A 16,893-nucleotide genomic window follows, 5' to 3' on the forward strand; every position below is an offset into this window, starting at 1 on the left:
TTAAGATAGTACAATACATGGCAGAGTTTCAAAATATAAAATTATATTTCATTTTCTTTCTTTTTTTTTTTTTTTTTACTTACTGCCAATAGTAAGAAAGTTGGGATTGTTAATATCCATTATTAAATGGGAAAATATTGAGGAATCATGAAATATTATGAGAGTACCTGTAGTTTAGTAAGACAATATTTATGTATAATTTAGTCTCCTTGGATATAAAAAAATGATTTTAAGAATCTTACAGTCATGCACACAGTATAAATCATACTATAAAAGTGAAAATGAGGATGACGATGATGATGAAATAAAATTGGTGGGATCCTATGCACCAAGCATGCTTCTAAGCACTTTACAGGTAATTATAGTAGGTAGCTGAATAGTGTTTATTGAGAAGGGGGAGTCATTTTTTGTCAGAATGTATTTTGGCACAATCTTTTCATATGATTTAGCAAACTGTGTTAAAATGTTTAATGATCTTACCCTTTGGTTCTGCATTTAAACATCCAAGAAACTTTCCTACAGAAATACTAACACATGTGCACAAAGATATATGAGCAAGGACGTTCATCTCAGCATTTTTATAATAGTCAAAAAATGGAAACATTGTAAATAATAGTGGGGGATTAGTCTAATTATATATATATACTGTGAATTAAAATTAATGATGTAGATAAATCAATATTTCCTGGTATAGAAAGCCTCCATTACATGGCTTTAAGCAATAAACGGCAAGCTAAAAAACAATATGTAAGTAAGGTTATTTTCCTAAAATATATTTTATGTTTAAGCATAGATCAAAGTTAGAAAGGTTTTCCTCCAAAATGTTATCTCTGCTTGGTAGACTCATTTATCATTTTCACTTTCTTAGTTGTCTTTTTAAATATTACAAATATTTCTTTCCAATAAATATCTAATATAAGTAAAACAACACAAAAAGTTCTATTTACTTAAGACAAATATAGTTAGGAAAATCAGAATAAAGACAAAATTAGGGTAAGAGAAAAAATGAAGACAAAAGTGAGGTCAATTTTTAAATAGCATCCACTACACTCCCTTAATGTTTATTTCCCAAGTTTCTCCATTCATTCATCATGTATTCATTCACTTATGCAACTTTTATTAAGCATCTACTGATTTCCAGACATAACTTAGTTGCTGGACACACAAATGAGAGACATTCATTTAGTTAAACTGTATTATTTCAACAACGACTTATGATATCTCTAAAGAGGTGTCAGAGATTGCTCTAGACACTGAAATATTATTTACCCTGTAGTATTTCACAGTGAGAAGGGCTTGGAAAAGGCCTATCTTGGAAAATGTATAATCACACATATAGGGAAGCCAGCTAATCTACAGTGCAGAGTTCAGGGAAGCCTTGCAGGAGATGCTGTCTGGGCTGAACTATGAAAGGGAATGTCACCTGAGCAGAGAAGGGGAGAAGGGAACTCTAGATATAGAGATAGAGAGAGAGAGAGAGAGATGTAAACATTTTCCTATTTGATGTCTTCATGCAGTTCGAGGTATAACCTGCTGATAAGAGTGAAGAAAAGTTAATTCTTTATAGTGTTCCATGCATTTAACCCATTTAATCTTATATGTGATTAATGGTCCAGGAAATGCTGAGAATAAAATGAATTCTTTTTAAGGGATCACTAGGTTTATCACCATGCATTCACTCAGTTTGAATTAGGAAATACAGTAAGCTTACAGCAGAAAAACTATACAGATTGAGGTCAAATTCTGAACAAACAGCTAACAGCATGAGCTGACTTTCAGAGCTTATAACATCAAATAATTACTCTAGAAGTACATGTACCATAAACTTACATACTGCCAAAAGAAAAGAGGATGTGGTAAGAATACCAAAATCATACACACTATAGACAAAGAATGATGCAAAATTCAAAACAACAAGAAAATATTATCATGGCGTATATGTGCACTGCACATTTTACAATGAAATCTGAAGTTATAGCTCCCAGATAAGCAGTATCTGTGGGAAAGTTAAAGAGAAAATATTTTGGTTTGCATAAGATTTATGGGAAGATTTATGGGGAAAATGAACTCTAAAATAGATCTAAACATAATACAAACCTTCAAGGACCTATACATTTGATCAAGATATATTTGTTTTATGCCTACAATGTGCAAATTTTCTCAACCCCCTCCTACCTATTACAACAATGTTAATGAGAGAGGAAAGAAAGAATAAATGGAGACAAGACTTGTAGACTCATGATATACCAACTGAAGGTGACTACAGAAGTTACTGACACATAATTTTGAACTTAGATGTTCAAAAAGTCTGTTTCTCCCATTATGCTGTAAGGTTCAAGAGGGCATATCTTACTCTTATACTTACCTTTGTCTCCCAAGGATTAGAAACAGTGCCTGGCACATAGTAAGCACTCAGAAAACATCTATTAAGTGAAGTAATTATATTAGTCCAATCCATTACTCAACAAATAAACCTTGAATTCCAAAAAGTGGAATTACTTATTTAAAGTCATAAAATTAAGTAATGTCAGAGTTCAGTTAGAAATCAGGATTCCAAATATGTGTCCCTTTTCATTAAAAAAGATGATTTCTTTGGTCCAGTAACCATGTAAAAGCATACCTTTTCAATTCAAAATGAATTATCATCACACTTAAGGCCAAACACAGTAAGGCCAAACATTGTCCTTTTACTTAAATGGTATTTACAGGATGATTTAAAGGTCCTATGTAGATATATGGTATCAGAAAGGAAACCAAATTAACAGTTGACAGTTATTTTATCAAAATATTGAAATTCTGAGTAAGTTTTCTTCCTCTTTTGTTTTAATTTTCTTTGTTGTTTTTAGGATCTTTTAAAAAAATTTTCCTCCAGCAAGAATTAATTCTTCACCTTGGTACAGTATACAAAGTATGGCCCTGATACAAAGTAAAAACATTGGATCCTATTACAAGAAGCCAGCAGCTATCCTCAAGAATTCTGGCTTCAGTAACAAAACGTACTATAGTCTTTCTAGTATTCCTTGGTATAGACTGTTTTCTCAAGTTCATATGCCTTCTGGAGTCCACCTAAAATCTGCCTACATTTTCACAGAATTCATTAGGCAGCACTTTCTAGGTAAATAAACTTAATTCGAGTACTCTACTGTATCCACATCCATGCATGCATGTATTCATCCTTTCAAAAAGTATATTATGAAGAATATAAATTGTAAATCCTAATGATTTATTCATTTACTCTTTGGAAACAAAGACATTAAGTCTTCCCCTCTTAGCCTAGGGACGCAGTTAATATGTCTTAAGTCATCTTTACAGTCATTTTATTTAAAATGTTGGCTGAAAAATTAAAAATCAATTAATAAGGTCGTGCCTTGGAGAATGAAGGACACTCCACAAGCAAGATCTCGCACGCCAACCTTACTTATTCTCACTCACTCGCCGAAGCCGGGTCCGGGCGTGGCGAACGCGAGGTGGGCGGTTACGCGGGGCGCTGGGGGCGGGGGCTCGCAGCCTGGCTCCGCCGGGCGCGCTGACTCTCGTCGCCGGCCCCGCCCCCTCTCCCGGGCCGCGCAGTGAAGCGAGGAGAGGGGGCGTGGTCTCGGGGCCTCTGACAACCTCGGGCCGAGACGGAGGGATGTTCCCTGCTCAGGAGGAAGCAGACAGGACGGTGTTTGTAGGAAACTTAGAGGCCCGAGTGCGGGAAGAGATTCTGTACGAGCTGTTCCTTCAGGTACCGTCGGCGGGGAAGGGGTGGCGGAGGGGCAGGGCGCGTTGAGCCGGAAGCCCAGCTGGAGGGGCGGGCCGCACCTGAACCGTCCGGAGCCCGGCCCCCTTCCGTCCCCATCCTACGCTTGGGTTTTAATTTCGTTCCGCTTTGGCGCACCTGCCTCCAGGTGAGCATCTAGGAGGTGAAGTGACATAATGTGCGCCCCATTCCCATCCCCTTCCCCTCCGCACTGCAGAGTCCTGGGATAAGCAGTGATTGGGCTTCCCCCAACCCCCAGCCCTGAGTAAGGGCTTCGTGCAGGCTGCATGGGCCTTTGGTGCGGTCAAGCCAAACAGAAACAGCCCTGTCACTATCTTCCTTCAGGTGATAAGCACCCTCACATCTTGCAAAATGGGAGGAGTAGATTTTACCATGTTTGCATATACATTACTTATTCCCCCAACCCTTTTATGTGGCGGGTGTTTTTACTGATTTAATGATAAATGAGATTTGAGATGATTTGAGCAGCCAAATCATGGCTGTGACCGATTGACTCCCTGGCCAGTTCCCTTTATTTCACACCAAGAAGACCTTCTGGAAACTTTTCTAGACTTGATACTTACAGGATTAAACCTGTCTCCTGTAAGCACTCACCTACTGTATACACAGGTTTCACTTGCTAAAGAAATATCCTCATTCAGCTATTCATTTAACCGTTTAATGATCCAGAATCACATGGCAAACACTAAGAAGGGTGCTGGGCATACAAATTTAAGAGACAGCCCTCGGTCTTTCTAAAAGACGAAATTTAAAATTAAACACCATATTTTTAGATAATCTGCAGAAGAGAGAGACACAGAGTATAGCAAAGTTGTTTAGAGTGTGAACTCTGATGTCAGCAGTGTGACTTTGGGCAAGTAAATGAATAGCTCAGTGCCTCAGTTTCCTCAAATGTCAATGAGAGTAATAATATATACAATATGATGTGGTGTGAAGATTGAATAAAATAAATCTACAATGTGATGTAGTGTGACAATTGAAAAATGATGTGATTGTTGCTACAAGCAAGTCTTATTGAACTATATCGTTAAAAATGCTTAGGAATATCTTTGAATTTGTGAAATTCAAAGCATGTAAGCATATTCTGTGCATTTGTGATATCATATATTTAATATCAGTAGTAGAAAAGTACTGTATAAAATTGGTTTATTTTATTATTGAGTATCCTTTTACTAATTTCTTCCATATTCCTGATTATCCTTTGAAGAGTGAAAATCACGTTTACTGTCTGTATTTTAACCAGTAAATACTGAAGTACAGATTTCAAGGGGGAAAATAGTGAATTCAGTTTCAAATACATTCAGTTTGAAGTACAATCACATGACACTCTCTAGGAAACTGTCTCCATGAAAGAGCCATAGGTGGGAGAAAGCAATTTATTGAAGAGGTGATCCTTGAAGCCAGAAGAGAACATGAGCTATTCCCTGGGAAAGTAAAGAATGAAAAAAGAGAGACTAAATCTTAAAATACAGCATCATTTTAAAGATGATAATCAACAGTTTTATTTAGATTAAAAGCAATTTCTTAATATATTTATCCAACACAACAGAGAAAAATAATCAATCATTAAAGTACAATGAAAAAGCATTAGCCATTCACCATCAAATCTTAGCTATTTATAAGTCTTGGTGAGTACTTCTAATCATGATCATGGTAGAAATGTAACTTTTTTAGTTGTAATTAACATTTTTTACAATATTTGACTCTGTATTGCTAATTGTAGGTTTTACTATCAATAAAATCTGAATATTTTCAATTCATTTTATTTTATTCTATTTTAATAATACACCATGAATAATATTCTCTTGTTGTTGGATTTAGGCCTTCCTAATTTTTCATTCTTATAAATGACGCACTTACTTAAAAGTCTTAAACATATTAAAACACTTTCTACTTTGGGAATATTTACCAAATGGGATTACCAGATTAAAATACAGTTTCTGTATAGATCAAAAATTTAGTTTCTCTTGTAAAAGTGTTTAATCTTATTAGAAAAAAATAGTCTTTGATATAATGTTAGCAGTTTCTTTATGATAACTCAACCAGCATTGAGTTTGTAATTTCAATTTGTTTTTGAGTTATACACTGTTAATATGGAGACAAAGTAGTATTTTAACCTTAGATTTAAATGTTCTCTAAGTTGTTTTGTTAAGCCTAACATAAGAGTAACATATCTTTCCTTTTAAGATTTGGAACTATTACCTAAAATTTCCCATTCTTAACACCATGAATGTTTATTGATGAGCCAGAAAATACCAAGAAAGTGTTATGAGGTGTGATATTTATTTTTAGGAAAATACATTATTAATGAAGCTACATAAAGCTGTTATTGCTAACAGATTTTTTTTAGTCTAAAGTTTGAATATACTTGACTTTCTGAGTATAAAAAAATCTTTAGATTTATAAGAAAATAATTTTTAAGTTTCTTATAGGCTGGGCCATTAACCAAAGTAACTATATGCAAGGACAGAGAAGGAAAGCCAAAGTCTTTTGGATTTGTCTGCTTTAAGCACCCAGAATCGGTGTCTTATGCCATAGCTTTGCTGAATGGAATTCGTTTATATGGAAGACCAATTAATGTGCAGTATCGATTTGGTAAGTCCTGTCAGTGATGAATCCAAGTGTGCTTTGTTGGTGGTGGTGTTCCCAGAGGTGTAAACATTTTGTTTTCTATCTAGCCTAAGACCAAAAAAATGCCCCTGTGGTCTCTTAAATTTTCTGAGAACACACATAGACATTCATAATGTTATATAATTAATTAATATTATCAATTACACTGCCAACTCTATAGCATCTTTTCTACATTAAAATTTTAAATGTTCTCCTTTAATATCAGCCAGCAAATAACTATGACAATTGCTCTTGGCTGTTGTAAATTAAACAAATCTAAATGAACTGGGATGTACAACTCGAGCTTTTTTTACAGCAAGGCTATCTGCTGATCTTCTTGTCAATGCTAATGTGTGGTATCACATATCTACTATTTGGAAGATAGGGCAGTTGCCTTAGTCTGTCTCCTTGAGCTATACATATCACCCTGAATCTGAGCCCCTGCAAAAGCAGCTGGCCGAAGGCTGACTCTAATAGCCATGGAGCAAAGCTTCCTGACATGAATGGCCTCAAACGCCTTCTCCTGTACACATACCAGAAGCTGATCATCTTTGATTAGATACCCAGAGAACACTGTACTGTTACTCAAGCCCTTTCATAGTTTAAGGGACTGACAGAAGCATTGCTTATGCTTATGTTGCAATGCTTGCAACGCTTATGTTGCCTCCCTCCCCTAATGATTCAGGCTTATTGATGTAGCCTTTGTTTGATTTTTATCCCTCTTGCTGTACAAAAAGAAAAAGTATATATGTGTGTGTGTGTGTGTGTGTGTGTGTGTGTGTGTGTGTGTGTGTGTGTGTGTATGAATAAGAAGGCAATGTCTTGTTGCAAAGGAAAAGTGCAATTCTGCATTTTATTTTGCTTTCTTTTGTCTTTGCAAAGGTAATTGGCTGCATCATGCTCTCAAGTACTAGCCAGTTAACTCCTCCAGGCTGGCAAAACAGGCCAGGCTATATCATGTCCTGGCACATCCCTAGCCAACTGCTCAGCCTCCTCTGTCAGGTTGCCTTCACTTTTGTCAGTGCAGTTTAGCAAACTCATGCCTCTACACAGGAGGCAAATAGCAGTGATTACTTGCCATAGTTTATAAGTGTGTAGAATTAAACAGCATCGTGTATCTTATATGGAACCCTCTGTCAGTACAGTTCTCTACAGCCATTGCTTTGGACAAAGCCTGGTTGTAATGCAGTCATTTATACTGATGTAAACAACCTGTAAATATTACTTGAGAGATCAAAGACATATTCATGTATTTTACATGGAGTTTTTTTAAGTGGTTGAATGTTAGAGCTTCAAAATATGTACCGTGAAGCAATCTGTTATTCTGGTTTTTTTTTAAAGGGAGTTCTCGCTCTTGTGAACCAGCTAACCAAAGTTTTGAAAGCTGTGTTAAGATAAATTCACACAATTACAGGTAATTAAAATTTTTTCATAAAGAAAAGCATATAAATATGGTCTTATTCCAGGAAGGGTTTTTCTTTATTTTGGACTATTGTAAAACTCTACTATTTAGACATAGGATATTTTCTCTGAAACCATGAAAAGTGACAGAAAATACTTTCATTTAAAGTGCAGTCAATATTTTCAGCAATAGGTGGGAGAGATTTATTTTTGTAGTATTCTTTATAGTTTGCCATGTACTTTTCATAGCTGTTAAATCACTTAAGCATCCAAAGTCTCATTGCGATGGATCATAGAGATACTATTATCCATGTTTTATACTTGAATAAATATAGAGATGCAAAGTTAACTAATTTCCAAGGGCACAAAGATGACAAACTGATAGTTGCTAGGCTTAAAATTAAGCCTTTTGATATTTAACCACTCTACTATTTATTTCACTATTTTAATAACTTCTCTATGGTAATTTTCAGAATGTTCTCAAATATTGTGTCATCTGATTTCTTAATGCAAAGGTAGCCTCCAGTTCAGCAATCCCAGAGGTCATGGAACAGACAGTCTCCCAAACCAAATTAAGATGCTCAAACCACACCATTTATTAAGCCAATTTAAAAGATACAATGAAAAGCAAAAAGAAAGTCACTGGATAGGTTTGCATATGTAGGTTAGAATACAAGTGGGCAGAAGGACCATACTAGGCAAGTTCTGATTATGCTAATATTCATATGCCCTGTTTCTCTGCTGCATCAACCTTCTGCACTGATAGTGTGGTTACAAGGACTAGAGTTGAGGTCTGAGTAAAGGATTCTATTCAGATAGAAAGTTCCTGGAGTGAATCTCATTTGCTTACTCTCTCAAAGAGACATAGGGGCAAATAGACTTGGCCACAGAGGGAGTTAGATGCCCACAGGTTTTGTATGAGTTTCTTAGGAGAGCAAAGACGGGGAGAGCAGCTTAACTGTTAGCTCAGAGCGCACATCCTGAGGGCTTGGAATCTCCTTCCCTTTCTGTCTATGAGCAACAATCTGATTTGTTCCATCATATTTTCTATTGAATTATCTATCTGTGGCATCTCGTACAACATACTAACTTACTTATTATGCATATGTAATATGTATTATGAATTCTACCTGTGTCTTCCAAGTCACTTGCTTATTCTAACACAATTTCATCACTATCTGCTAAGCTTATGTTAAGTCGAGTTCTGGTTACATTAATATTCATAGACCCTCTTTCTCTCTCTGCTGCGTCAGCTGCATCAGTGTGGCTTACTTCAAGGCTACTCCAAGCATTTCTTATGAGTTTCATCCATCCTGATTGTGTTCTTGTTTTCTGCAGCAGAACTGAATATTCTCGAGGAAACTAGCAACAGCTGATGCTTTCATCCCTGTTAATTCTGTCGGCCCTCTGAGGCATAGAAGAGTGGCTCTTGCGACTGGCAATTACCCAGGCTTATCTTTAGGAGAAGTGCTGCTCCCCAAGTACAACACGGTGTCTTCATTCTCCCCAGCATTTCTGCATCAGTGAAATCGGGAGAAAGTAGGTGCTGAAATCAGATTGCCTGAAGTGAATCCTGCTTCTGCCACTTTATTAACAGTATAACCTTAGACAAGTTATTTCACCACAACGTGCCCCACCTCTAAAATGAGGATAATACCTCAAAAGGTTACTATGAGAATCAAATTTTATAATAAATCCAAGGTATTTAAAATACTGGGTGCATGCTTAGTAAGAAGAAAAATCGTTCATCCTTCACATCCTTACTTCCTATTCCCTTCTCTCTTTTTTGAGATTTTTTTTTTTCAATCTTTTTGTGGGGGGTGATTGGGTTTATTTATTCATTTATTTTTAGGGAAGGTACTGGGAATTGAACCCAGGACCTCGTGCATGCTAAGCATGCTGTCTATCACTTGAGCTATACCCTCCCCCCCATTTACTTCTTAACCCCATTGTCATATGGAAGCTGTTCTTTTAAAGGTTATCAGGAACTTTGTGATCAACAATTGAGTGGCTTTGATGCTTACCCAGTTTACTCTTCTATAACCGCCTACACTGTCTAGTTATTTCCTTAACGAAATCCACTCTTCCACTGGCTTCTCTGGTACTACTCTCACCACTTACAAATGGGGTCTCCCCCTGTCCTTCTGAATGCTTCCTGTCATTCTCCTGCCCTTGTCTTTGCCCCCACCTACCTATGTTGATGTCACCCTTCTTCACAGTACACTTCCCATCCTCAAGATTAGTAGCATCCACATTAAAACTGTGGACTACTATGGAGCAGGTCAACTGGTGAAGACTAGCTGTAGAATCTAGCTGCTATGTGTAACAGTGGAATTTATTAGACATCTCCATAGAAGCAAATGTTACACTTATAAATGACACTGCAGGATGCTGCCATTTTTAAATTAGGAATTGATATTATCTTGATTAATTCTTGGAAGAAAACAGCAAATATGTGTTCATGTTAACACCAGCAGTCCATTTAGAGATGAGTATAATTTTTATAGTTAAACAGTGAAGATACATTGAAAACTAAATTGAGAAAATTTCTACTTTTCTTTCACTTTTTTATTTGTAGAAGATGGAGTGTACCATTGTTGATTATTAATGACTTTCTTTGCTTTCTTCATATCTAAGTCATCTTTGTCTTTATATGGCGGTAACATCAATTAGTATTTTCCTATCAAAAAGCCAGATGTGACTCTAAATATTGAGATTTCAATATATAGTAATTAGTAAAACTTGAGGTACTGCTATGTCATGGCATTATCAGTGTAATAACTGTTGGTGTGTATAATTTATCCTAATTGAGGCCTCTTAGAGAATCTTTTTTTAATTATGAAGAACTATCTTTTTTTTTAAGAATAAAGGACATTTTACATAGGGATTTTAACTTTTTATTACTTCTTTTACCTCCCCCAAGAAATGAAGAAGCTGTGGGCAGATCTTCCTTTCCCATGCAGTTCTTTCCAGTTAATAATGCAGCTTTACCTCAAGAATATTCTTTTTTTCAGAAGATGGTAAGTTTGATATGCCTTTGCCTCAATATATAATATGATACAAACTATAAAGAAGATGAAAACTACTTGGAACTTGAGTTGCTCAAATATAAATCTAGAATGAGGGCAGAAGCCACCCCGAGCACTGTGCCCACCCCAGTGGTGCTCTGCTCTAACACAGTCATCTGAATTCCCACTCACAGGACCTCAGCACACGGGGGCAGTGGCAGCAAAGTGGCAGATGCCAGTGATGTTGCACTGCCCGAGTTAAATTTGAGTATAGAGTTCCCATTTAAATGACTATTTTAAAAGGTATTTTTAGAATTGAATAATTTCATCTAGTGAAGCATTTTTATGTAATGTAGTCATCAATCACATATATTGCTTTTAGATGTGGATTTTTTTTAAGTATATTTCTTCATTTAACCAAAGGCAAAGATTCTCAATTGGTTGAATAAAGTACATTATTTCCAAAGACTCAAAAATATGGTTCCAGCCTAGAAATCATAATGATGGTCTTTATTGTTAAAGGGGAACTTAGGAAATTTTTTCTTCTAACTCCTCATATTATACATGATAAAATTGAGGTTCAGGGATATTAATTAACAAGCCCAAGATTATACAACTTGTTAGTGACAGATATTGGGCAATAACACAGGTATTCTGATTCCACAGGGTGTAATTTTTTTCAAACATCCAACATACATGTGAGCTTCAGATTTTTCAATTAGCCACTTTTTCTTTTAAGCATAAGGAAAATTAATTTTTGGAATATACTTTTCTTAGTGTAATGAGATATTATTAAATAATCAATTTTTGTCTAAAATTGTTAATATCTTCTTTGTGGCATTTTTACCTTTGATGAGATGAGAAATACACACACACACACACACACACGCTAATCTTTAATCAACTTTGAATAGTTAGGAATTTAGGTTAAAAACTGTTTTAAGAACAGGAAAGTGTCTATCTTAACAATTGACTACTATGCTGTACAATATGGTGGCCATTAGCCATCCATAATAACCTGAGTTTTTTTATTTTATTTAATTTTAATTAATTTAAATTTGAAGGCAGAGACTTGGTTTAGTTGTTGCAAAATTTTTAAATAAGTTTAAAAGAATTTAGGTAAGTATATCTACTTTTTCAACTAAATTTAATGTAATCTCAATTCATCTGAAGTATTTTCAGTGAAAATTGGCATCCAAATTGACATATGCTATAAGTATAAAAGACACATCAGATTTCAAAGACATAGTATAAAAAAAGTGAAGTATCTCATTAATAGTTTTATATTCGTTACATGTTGAAATGACAATATTTTGGGTATTTGGGAATAAATAAAATACATTAATTGCATCTGTTTCATTTTCATTTTCATATTGTCTCATTTTATTTTCATTTTAAACTATGAAGTTTCATATTTTTATTGTCATATTTCACCTGTTCCATTTTCATATTTCATTTATTTTCATATATTTATTTAATATTTCATTTAATATGAATTTTGCTCATATTTTCATATTGTTTCATTTTATTTTCATCATAGGCTTATAGGGCTACTAGAAGATTTAAAACTGCATATGTGACTTGCATTCTGTTTCTATAGGACAGCACTAATCTGTATTGTAGTAAGCTAGATACTACCGTGAATCTTTATTTTAACCATTTAAGGAATGACCACATCTCTACTATGAAAAGTTACTGTCCTTCTTATACTAACACATAGTTTGCTTCACTTATAGTTATTTGTATGATGAATGTAAACTGTTAACTTTGGGGGGGGCTTGTTTTGGTAGATGAATGTTTCTTTTCTTCACAGCAGTGGCATGCATATAATCCAGCATTGCAACTCCCTTACTATGAGATGACAGCACCACTTCCTAACAGCACATCAGTGCCTTCCTCCTTGAGTCATGTTGCAGATCTAGAGGCTGGACCCAGCTCTTATGAATGGCCTCACCAACAACCAAGTGACTCAGACCTTTATCAGACGAATAAACGAAAGAGGCAAAAACAAACTAGTGATAGTGACAGCAGCACAGAAAACAGTAGAGGAAATGAATATAGCCAGAAGTTCCGCAAGTGCAAGAAAAAAAGATATTAGTATTTACCTTCAAATGAAATGGATCTACACTGGTCTTACTTCCCTTAAAAGAAGAAAAAATCTATATTCCACTAAATGACCAATTTCATGAAATATATAATAATATGACATCTGATTTGCTATTCAGTTTTTGTCTTGAATGACAAAAACTTAGAAATAATATAACATGCTTTTTGTATTTGTAATGGTGGTGTTAACAAGAAGTACACTTTGAATTGTTGTATTTTTGTATCGATGATGAACTTGCTCTACACTATTAATGAAAAGTCTCTTTTACTGAGCACTTAGGGACAGGCACCATGCTCTCCTCGATTGTCGATTGTCGCCTGTAACCCTCAGCTGTAAATAAGCTGAGATTAGAGGTGGAGTGGTGAATTTTCTGAATGAAACTAAAGCAGATATTTAAGAGTTGCATGTTTTTTCTAACAAAGACTGGGTAAGCAGGGTTGTTTCCCTTATTACTAATATTTATTTTTTATGTCTAAATATGTTGTCTCTGAGACTTCTTCTCATATAGATTTGTTTCATAAAACAAGGATGTATGACAGTGATTCCAAAGGGAGGGTGATTATCACGTGGCTAGTTTTTGTTTCCTTCTTCTTTCATATGATTGTATATAAATAGAAATGCCTGTCTCTTTGCTTCCCACTTACTAATTGTATTTTATGAAAATTATTTGGCTTTGTCGGTATTTATCCACCTCTTTTGCCAACTGGGTTTGAGAGGGTTTATTTGGCACATTTAGATCTTGATAATGAATAGCAAATAGAGTGATATTTTATTAATATATGATATTTAATGTTTATCATCTACTCAAGTTTCCTATTTCTGGATTATTGATTTTCAGAAGGTAAAATTTATGGTTTATTTGGACATTTTTATTAACTTTGTAACTCATCATAAACTAGAATGATGAAAATACTTATTAAAGCTAATTGAAAGGAACACACAGCTCCATGGGAGTTAACCACCCATTTCAATAGGAAAAGCCATGCTTTGATATTTCTTTTGTGTGTTGCATAGCACCTTATAGATATTTATTATTTAAAATAATAAAAATGTTTTTAGCAAAACGAGTAACTGAATTTCACTTTGGGTTATAAATGTACAATGCAGTAGCATTTTAAGTGTAAATATTAGTCTCTCTCAATTTGATCAACATGAAAAACTAAATTCTGCTTGATGTAATTTGCTCTATATAACTTCATTTTCCTGAATATTCAAACTAAAAAAGATGACTTTTTTCTTTCTAAATTTACACTTTTGCAATTTAGAATCATGCCAAAGGGAAAACATGTCTGTGTAAATAGAATATAATGTATATTTAAACGCATTAACTTCATGTCGGCCTTTCTTCAGTTCTTATACCTTAGGCCTCAATTATTTCATTGGGATTGACATAATAGAAAAAAAAATATATATATATATGAAATGTCTTAGCAAGTAAGAGTGGCATATTTAAAAAAAAGAAAACAAAATATTGTTACATGAACTAAAATCTTAGAACTACAAGGAATTCTTGCAACTTCTTCCATTATAAGCAGGTATTATCTGTATATCAACTCTAAGTCAACCAGTTTGAACCAACCAGAAGGCAAATTCACCAATTTGCACTGATGTCTTTCATTATTAGAAAATATACTACTTTCCTTAAAATGTTAGTATCATTTACAATCCTATATGATTTTAAATTGTCAATTTTCCCAATGCTATATTTTTGAGTTAAAAATTAGTTAAATTATTTCCCTTAAAATATTTAAATAATCTGTTCAATTCTAATTCTCCACTCTCAACATCTACTTATTTAAGGATGTATATACACATTCTGCTTCAAACACTAGAAGCTTGAATTTGAGGACAAAATCAGTCATCTTTTTATTTTCATATTCACTAGTTTATTTTTAATGAGTTTCTGTAATGCATCAGGCAGTTGAAAAACAAGAGAAAAATTACTCGGATTTAAAGTTGGTCAAAAAGATGAATGCAAAACACCCTTGAAATCTTTGCTGAAATGACACATCCCAAGCTATGGTTTCAAACATACAGCTATTAAGACAAGCATATCACCTTTGAAATCTTAGCATTAAATGCAACTATAATAAGATAAACAATAGCTAACTTATTGTGACATGATTATTGTATAATTCTGATGTAATTTTTTTGGTAACCAACTTCCAGTTTAATCAAAGAAACAGCATTAAGAATTATTGCACTTCCTTTACCACTGTCCAGGTGTGAGACACTACACTGACGTGTAGTCAGCCTCTTCCTTTGTATCACTAAATACTAATCAACTGATGAGTGATGACAAAGCAAGCTTTCTCTCTTGCCAGTTCATCCAAAGCTGTATCCCCAGACCTTTTTCTTCTGTGCCTACTGAGAATACCCACCTGCATGTCTCATTAGCACTGCAAACTCAACACTTTGAATTTTACCCTAATTTTTTTTATCCTCAAATACTTTCTTCTTTGACCAGTTCGGGTCAATATTCCACTATGGACCTGTTGCTGGAGGATTTCAAAGACTACTGACCTCGCTTCAGTGACTTAACAGAGAACTGGTCAGTCCCTCTTGCATGCTTCAGCGATAAGGAAGCACTCTTGATCTTAGGAACTCAAGAAATTAAAATGGGCCCATTAATAGGGACTATGAACAAAATGAAAAGATAGAAGTGATACCAGTTGTTCGGTCTCCTCTCCATTTAAATTTATTTAAGGGCTGAGCATATTCTCCTTCAAGGTGGATGTGGCTCATGGCAGATGTGGTTTAAGAAGCAGTTCCTAGAAAGGGAAGGAAGACTGGAGGAGTAGAGTTGGTTCCTAGAATATCCTGCTAAAGAACTAACAGAACACCAGCTGCAGCTGCTCAGGTCTGTGGTGAAAGCTCAGGACCTTTAGCGTGTCCATATTCTACCTCTATTTTCTCTGTATTCTATTTCTGTATATCCTAGTAAATCTACTTAAATCACAATCAGGTCTGCCTCTCATTTCCTATCAAGAAGTGAATTGATAGCATGGGTGTGATGTTGGTGAAAATGAGCACTAATATATAAATCTCTATAGAAATGTTATTTAACTTTGGAAAACTTAGAAAAGCGTCTTTTTAACAAAGATGATATTTGCTTCTACACCTCAAGTCCAAGGAAGTTCAGTGAGCACAGCCTCTCCAGTCTGCACTAAGGGATATTTTCTGAGGTAGTTAGTGAAGGTTTTTTTTTGCCCAATCAGAATGAGTTCTGTGAGGTCACATGTTGCCCCGACTGTGGGTTGAGCAAGTCTCTACCAAGTGCAGTAGGTCTCTACTAAGTCTCCAAGACCAGCCTGCAAAAATTACTTCGTGAACATGCAAAAACTGCCTTAACAAGGAAGACAGGTGATCTATTATCTGGTTCCTGGTAAAACTTTCTTTTGAGCTTCCAATACTGTCCTGTTATATCAACAACAGGTTATATATGGATTAAGAAACACAAAATCTACTTGTATTGTAATTAGAGAACATAACCAGTACATAAGGATACTAATATATTTCCTGTGTTATAAACTCTGGGGAGGACTGAGCCCCAAAACCTACATACTATCATCTTCTTCAAGGAACCTAGATCTAATAATAATTGGCTTAACTATTTGACCTTGCTTGGGGAGCTTAGTAAATGAAAACATTCTTTAAATGGATACTGTTGATCAGTCCAACACACTATTTGAATCCTAATAATTAATGTCTTTACTTCTATTTTTATATGAGAAAAGTAGTAATATCCTGGATAGAAAAATAACCCTCATCCCAGACTCCTATCTGAGATTAATCCCCAGTTATTGCAAGGGAAATATTGTAGACACTCCTGCATGCCGATCAAAACCCTGGGAGTTACTCTAGACAATCACCTTCACTCTTTCTCTAAGTGGTTATTAGCCCCTCAGTGTGAACTGTCCAGTTTCTCTTTATTTCCTGCTTTTGAGTTTTTTAAACTTATTTTTAATGAAGTATAATCAATTTACAATGTGTTAATTTGTGTT

General features: G+C 34.9%; 1 protein-coding gene across 1 annotated transcript; it reads left to right on the top strand.

The window, feature by feature from the left end:
- Positions 1-3,589: 3,589 nt before the first annotated feature.
- Positions 3,590-13,902, top strand: RBM11 (RNA binding motif protein 11). Its single transcript, XM_010977413.3, has 5 exons — positions 3,590-3,727; positions 6,196-6,358; positions 7,715-7,787; positions 10,698-10,794; positions 12,596-13,902. Exons 1-5 carry the CDS (start codon positions 3,632-3,634, stop codon positions 12,878-12,880), a joined length of 714 nt encoding a protein of 237 aa, XP_010975715.1. The 5' UTR covers positions 3,590-3,631; the 3' UTR covers positions 12,881-13,902.
- Positions 13,903-16,893: the final 2,991 nt, after the last annotated feature.

This window comes from Camelus dromedarius, chromosome 2 (genome assembly GCF_036321535.1).
Source record: "Camelus dromedarius isolate mCamDro1 chromosome 2, mCamDro1.pat, whole genome shotgun sequence".
In the NCBI taxonomy this organism is placed as follows: domain Eukaryota; kingdom Metazoa; phylum Chordata; class Mammalia; order Artiodactyla; family Camelidae; genus Camelus; species Camelus dromedarius.